Source organism: Colossoma macropomum, unplaced genomic scaffold (genome assembly GCF_904425465.1).
Source record: "Colossoma macropomum unplaced genomic scaffold, Colossoma_macropomum, whole genome shotgun sequence".
Lineage (NCBI taxonomy): Eukaryota > Metazoa > Chordata > Actinopteri > Characiformes > Serrasalmidae > Colossoma > Colossoma macropomum.
The window spans coordinates 13,262,636-13,269,778 of record NW_023494798.1 but is presented as its reverse complement, the minus strand read 5'-3'; the positions used below and the strand labels follow the sequence as shown (position 1 = coordinate 13,269,778).

Sequence of the window (7,143 nt, the reverse complement as noted above, 5' to 3'; positions counted from 1 at the left end):
TCCAGGAATGGAATCTATCTCGAGCCAGCTGTCCACGGGCACCGATTCCTCCTGTTCTCCAACCTCAAAGCAAGAGCTGCAGCCGTGCACATCTCTGAAGCCCAACCAGGTGAGCGAAACCTCCCTGTACGGGATCCCCATCGTCTCGCTGGTCATCGACGGCCAGGAGCGCCTGTGCCTGGCGCAGATCTCCAACACGCTGCTGAAGAGCTACAGCTACAACGAGATCCACAACCGGCGCGTGGCGCTGGGCATCACGTGCGTCCAGTGCACACCCGTCCAACTGGAGATCCTGCGGCGCGCGGGCGCCATGCCCATCTCGTCGCGCCGCTGCGGCATGATCACGAAGCGCGAGGCCGAACGCCTGTGCAAGTCGTTCCTGGGCGAGCACCACCCGCCCAAGCTGCCCGAGAACTTCGCCTTCGACGTGTCGCACGAGTGCGCGTGGGGCAGCCGCGGTAGCTTTATCCCTGCGCGCTACAACAGCTCGCGCGCCAAGTGCATCAAGTGCTCCTTCTGCAGCATGTACTTTCTCGCCCAACAAGTTCATCTTTCACTCGCACCGCACGCCCGACGCCAAGTACACGCAGCCCGACGCGGCCAACTTTAATTCCTGGCGTCGCCACCTAAAGCTGACGGACAAAAACTCCCCGGACGACATCATGCACGCGTGGGAGGACGTCAAGGCCATGTTTAACGGCGGCAGTCGCAAGAGGACGCTCCCAGTGGGCGCCTCCGATTCCGCGCCCCCGCCCCTCAAAGCGCACGCGCCTGGTAGCCGGACGCACGCGGACCCGCCAGAGGCGCCCCACAAACCCCTGCGCTGCCCGGGCGAGGACGACAGAGTTGGGGTGACAGTGGCCGCCGGTGTCCGCAGTTACCCCGTCATCCCTGTGCCCAGCAAGGGTTTTGGGATGCTGCAGAAGATCCCACCACCTCTCTTTCCGCACCCATATGGCTTCCCTGCCTTCGGCCTGTGCCAGAAGAAGGACAATGGTGCTGTCCTGGCAGAGGAACAGGGCAAGGCCGGCCTGCCCACCACAGTCTTCTGGCCTGGCCCAAAGGACAGCACTTACCCTTCGTTTCCTGTGTTCTGGCCCACCGTGCCGCCTTACCACCACCCGCAGCCCAAGCCGCCTTCCGAACCCCTGTGTGTCCGGCAGAGCGAGCTGGACCCACCTGAGCCAAGTGAACGAAGGGCCAACACCCCAAAGGACGCCCTGCCAGACAGCGAGCGCTGCTCCAGCCGCAGTGAGGAGGACAAGTCCGGAGATGACAGCAGGTCAGGGGAAGGGATGGGAGCCGCCCAGAGGCGAATGAGCTACGTATCAGCATTCCGGCCTGTGGTCAAGGATGCGGAGACTATAGCCAAGCTGTATGGTAACCGTGGCCCATATCTGGGAGCCAGGGCCGGCTACCTGTCGCCTGATTTCCTGAGCGAAAGCTCCAGCTACAGGTCTGTGTCTCCAGATGTGGACAGTGTGGATGACCCAGATGTGGACGTGGAGTCAAACAAAGTTCAAGAAGATGAGGAGTGCCTTCAGCTTTCTGTGGATGACCAGCACAGCCCTCCAGGCCTGACAGCAGTACGCAGCGACGGGGCGAAGGGTCACGTAGAAGAAAATGGCCACATATCCACTATGAGTGACCCACATACGACTGACTCAAGTGAGGCACACTCATGTGAGGTGGAGAAGCAGAGCAAAGCACTGTTGGAGAGCAGTAAAGCCTCAGCACGATTTCAGGTAAGTAGGGCTACTGGGCACCACGGCCTCTAAAACTGAAGAAAAAGCAGCTTCACATGTCTATACCTCCTATTCTTCCTTTTTATTGTATGCCTTCACTGTATGTTGAAAGACCCTCTGTTAAAAGACCCTAGCCTAAGGCCTGTGTTCTTCAAGGCAGTAAAATCAGGTTATATATTGAAACATGACAACTCAAAGAACCATTTGAATGTCTTGCCAAGTTTTCATAGTTCCGCTCTATGGTAGAAATCCTGGTATTTATGGTTCTTTAAGGAACCTTTTAAAAATGGTTCTATATAGCACCAAAGGTGGCTTTTAACTTTATTTTAGTATTATATAGAACTATTTTATAGTGCTATGAGACACACACACACACACACACACGTGTGTGTTTGTGTATTCACTAAAATATATTTATAAACAGTATAAATACAATTAATAATGTGCATATTTACTGTATTTCATTTAACTCATTTAGAAAGAATACACTAGTAAGCAGTAGGTAGCAAACTAAAATTGTACTAAATAAAAATGTCCCAAAGTGTCCACTGCCTCCTGATGACCCAGGCTAGCTCATGAATTCAGTACAGTGAGAGTACAAATGTCTCCTACAGTTTTTTCCAAAGCAAGCTTGTCATTTGCTCGGTTTGATGCTCATTGTGATGGTAATGAAATAAATCTTCGAGAGCTGCAGGATATGAGGAGAGCCGTAATTGCTTATACATTTTACAAATTGGTTCTAATCAGGTCACTTTTGTCCTGAGAGCTCGTGACGGTCGCTCTCTATTTGTAGGTCTCTAATTGGCTCTAAACGCTGGTGATGCAGATATTGGTTTCGCATTGAGGCGTTATTATACGCGGCCCGCTTCGGCAGGCTGGAGAGGCTCGCGAGGGGCGGAGAGACTGAGCATGATTGCGCTTCGTTTTGCAGGTGTACGCGCACGACAGGGATGAGCAGCAGCTGAGCGGCGCGTGCTTCGGGTCAGCGACCTCATATGAGCGCGAGCTACGGGAGGCCAAAGGTAGGACTAAAATCATGTCCACTCTGAGTACAGAGCGCCTGCTTGGGGGCTGCTTTTTAGCCTCGGGTAATGAGAGAATTATCATCAACTCTGAGCGACAGCCTTTATTTTATTACACCATAATGTAATTAGTCTATTTAACTTAGCCAGTTTAGAAAGAATACACGAGTCAACATCCGAACAAACTCATTTCATTCTGTTTGTATGTGTGATCAGTGAAAGACGCGCATGAGGAGGAGCCGTCATCTACAGTAGAGGAGATGGAGCCGAGGGCGCAGGGCAGTGTGGGTGAAACAGGCCTGAGGGACAGCAGCGACGGTACGCGATAAAACAAACCTACATGCACAAATGAGTCCTGAGTGCAAGACTTAGAGAGACAGAAAGAGAGAGAGAGAGAGAGAGAGAGAGAGAGAGAGAGAGAGATGCTGAGTATCTTCTGATTTGAGACTGCATGGTATGTTTTCTATGTGTTCAGATATGGAGGCAATGCACAGGGAATCAGGCCGAGCAGCGCTGAAGGAGAAAGACATAGAGCACATGGCGAAGGGTAAGACACAGCACTAACGCACGAACAGGAGGAATAAGAGGAAAGATAATAACAGTCGCAGGCTTATAACAACAAGAACAATTATAAGTATCAACATAAGTACGCAGTATGAGCAACGATAAAATCACAATAATAATAATAATAATAATAATAATAATAATAATAGTAATGATAACAATAATAATAATAATAACAATAATAATAATGATATTGTTTGTAATGAAAAACAATAGCGATTATTATTATTATTTTATTTTTATTGTCATCAATTTAAGCATTGTTTAATGTGTTTTAAAAGCTCTACAGTTTGCTTGGTTAGTAAGTGTTTCGGCTGCTCCTGTTTTAAATGCTGAATTTGCTACTGATTAATACAATTCAGCAGAATCAGCGTTTAGAGAGAATGCGGTCTACACTGAATGGAGTTACGGCTGACATCCTGAGGCCGATAAAGTCCACTTACATTAAGAGATTTCAGCATTTCTGAAAGTGTTCAGTTTTGTCTTAGTTATTCGCCAAGAAAATGGCGAGAATTTTTATGGCAAAATGTTTCACGGTCAGTTCAAGCAAGGTGGACAGTAAAAAGCTCCTCTGCTGAGCACATCATTTTTACTAAACTACCAGCTAATATGTTTTCCAAACGTCACCACATTTTTACATTAAAACAGAATTCAGTTTAACCGACGCATTTGAGTTTTTGGGTAGTACTGTAATGGAATGTACGGGTAAACAGGCTATTACACATATCCTGTAACATTATACCACATAAATATCAAATAATAAACTAATGTAACCGTTTGTTTTCTACAGAAGAGCTGCAGAAGCAGTTAGTGGAGCAGATGGAGCTCAGAAAGAAGCTGGAGAGAGAGTTTCAGAGTCTGAAAGGTAGTTTGTTTCGGCATTTCCACCGTTTACAGTCAGTCAGCGATCCTTACTTACTAATAAACAGTCGCTTATTTCTCCTATTATTAGTCTTTAATCCATATCCACACTGCACATTCACTCTGATCAGAAAGTGACATTTGGTCAATACTGTTTTGTAATCTGGTTGCTTTTTAGATAATTTCCAAGACCAAATGAAAAGAGAGCTGTCATACCGAGAGGAGATGGTCCAGCAGCTGCAGATTGTTCGAGGTGAGCTCTTCATTTTTCTCCATATTTTACCTTACACATCTTTCACATATAGCAGTGAGATGAAATAATGTGATTTGTCCTCTATCAGTTGTGCAGAAGTAATTTCACTGTATAATAAGCAGTTGAATTTGGATGAATATTCTTTTTCATTCTGTAAATCCAACAGTGAGCCCAATCAAATGATCTATGTTGTGTAAATACATTTCTTCAGTATAAATGCACTTCTTGGACTGATAATAGGGATATTTCAAAAACAATCCCACCCACTGAAACCAAACTGGACACCTAAGAGCATCTCAGTGTAAAATTTCAGTTTCATTTGGACATATTCAAATTTATTGAGCCATACTAAAAAGATATGTAATTTTCAAAGTAATGGACTTGACTAAAATTGGTTGTGTTTTCATTACTGCATATTACAAATAAGAGCAATTCAAATGGGTCATCAAGGGACTTTACTTGGTTGCTAAGTATGATGACTTCAGTATGGTTACAGTGAAGAAAATACATGATGATTATATACTGAAAATCCTCAGAGTTAAAATAACAATATTAAAATATTAAAATTCCCTTAGAAATGCATGACAGGGTTTGTAACATTCTGCAGTATGTACAACATTTGAATGTGTCTAGTTTTACAGTGAGGGACATGTGATCACATACTGCATAAGTCTTAGGTTATGAGCTATTTTGTTGGCTTTTAGTTCGTGTATGAATGTCAGAAGATGACTTGTATGAACCTGAATAAGTGGATCTGGAGGAGATGAGTAGATGAGGTAGGATAATTGGCCTTTCATATCTGAGTCATCCTTTGTCTCTCCTGCTCAGACACATTGTGCAGCGAGTTGGACCATGAAAGAAAGGCTCGTTATGCTATTCAACAGAAGTTAAAAGGTAATCAATGATTCTAGCAAAAGCAAACAGTAATGAAGGCCTAGGCGGGCTGTTTAAGGAGGTGCTCAAATAATGCTGCACTTCAAAGTAGGGACCACGGTAGCAGTAGACTGTAGTGTGCCCTCAGATGAACAGATGGGAGATGTTTAGAGCATTTTGCTTACTCTGCACTGTAACCCTGTTTGTGGCATTCAAAGTTGTTGGCTAAATGTGGTGTGCTTGTGTGTCTGCTGATAGAATTATTACATTACCTTTTGTCTCAAAGTTGCATTTCTTTGTGACCTCTATCTTGCTCTCATGCACATACATGTACCCACACCCACACATACTGACTGCTTCTATTCATAAGCTGTCTGTTTTAAGCGATCCATCCACTTTTTTCCCAGAAGCTCACGACGCACTCCACCATTTCTCGTGCAAAATGCTGACCCCTCGTCATTGCTCCGGGACCTGCACCTTCAAGCCTCCTCTACTACCACCGTGATGCCTTCAGGTCCTCATTCATAACAAGACTGCTCTGGACAGGGACATTGCTACACCAATAAAAATGACGTCCAGCCCTTCATGTATAGACCTGGGATAAGCAAGCGTGTATGGTAGTATGCTAGCTCTCCAACTGTAATTATTATTAAATAAAAAAGGCTTATTGTATGTACTGTATAATTTATATTTAAAAATCACCATTAAAGACATTTGACATGTTCCATTGAAAATATGACCATCTGTTTTAGAAATGACCAATATGCTTGTATTAGGTGGCTTTGTGCAATGCATATATTATGTATTATAATTCATTTCCTGTGATACCCTTTCTGTTGGTGAAATGTTAGGGCACTTGGTTAAGTTAGAGGGTCCAATAATTTATTACTGTATTGTACAGTTTTATTTATTCCATATTGCTCATGAATGTTGTCCTCATCTGTAAACTGTGTAAATTATTGATGTAAAGCACTTTAAATAGGCATCCCGAATGGCGGAAATGTGTATTAAATGAACTCGTTTGAGAGGGCTACATTATCGTGACCTTTCTGATAACAATGATCTACATGTTATTATTATTCACTGTGAGAATTTTCCACTGGAGAGGATGTAGCAGCAACTGTGTGTTACAGCGGGGTGCTCTTTACAACATCCCATGGTACAATTAGACAAATTAAACATTTTTAAGTACTCTGTGTGTTATTAGAGAACAATGCTGCATAGATATTAGAATTTCAATTTGAATGCAAATCTACTATGTGTGAATTGTCCTTCATTAGATTGCATGAACACTTTTTCAGATTATGATAATAAGCATGTCATACTCTGTGGCCCAAATCGTGGAAAAAAAGCCACTAGTACTTTTCAGTGCTCTCATGAGAAACGCTGCCCGTAGGCATGGTCATATCAGTCCACTGTGGTCATATGAATGCACTGAAGTAAAACGTTAAGATTTCAGAGCATTCTGCTGCACAGTATCACACCACTGACTCCCATTATTCCTATTCAGAAGTAAGTAACTTTCATTACTTAAATCTTTTGTATATTTATTAATGTGCCCGTCTTAAAAAAGACTGTTCCTCAGGTGTACCTTAGTAAAGACAACGGTCCTATATAGAACCATGAACACTCCAAGAACCATTTGCATACTTAAACAGTCCTTTGCATGGTGAAATTGTTCTTCAGATTTACGGAGAATGTGTTGTAAATGGTTCTATATGGAGTCTTTGAAAAGGGTTCTTATGTTTTGTAATGACATATGTTTACACAAACAGTGCTGTGCAAAAGTCCTAGACCACACTTCATCATTTAATTTCCAGTCAAC

At 43.9% G+C, this 7,143-nt stretch overlaps 1 protein-coding gene across 1 annotated transcript; it reads left to right on the top strand.

The window, feature by feature from the left end:
• Positions 1-7: 7 nt before the first annotated feature.
• Positions 8-6,351, top strand: skor1b (SKI family transcriptional corepressor 1b). The gene is given in 8 exon segments (XM_036585187.1): positions 8-529; positions 531-1,745; positions 2,677-2,767; positions 2,984-3,085; positions 3,243-3,314; positions 4,122-4,196; positions 4,371-4,445; positions 5,726-6,351. Coding segments are annotated over 8 exon segments (2,250 nt in total). The 3' UTR covers positions 5,824-6,351.
• Positions 6,352-7,143: the final 792 nt, after the last annotated feature.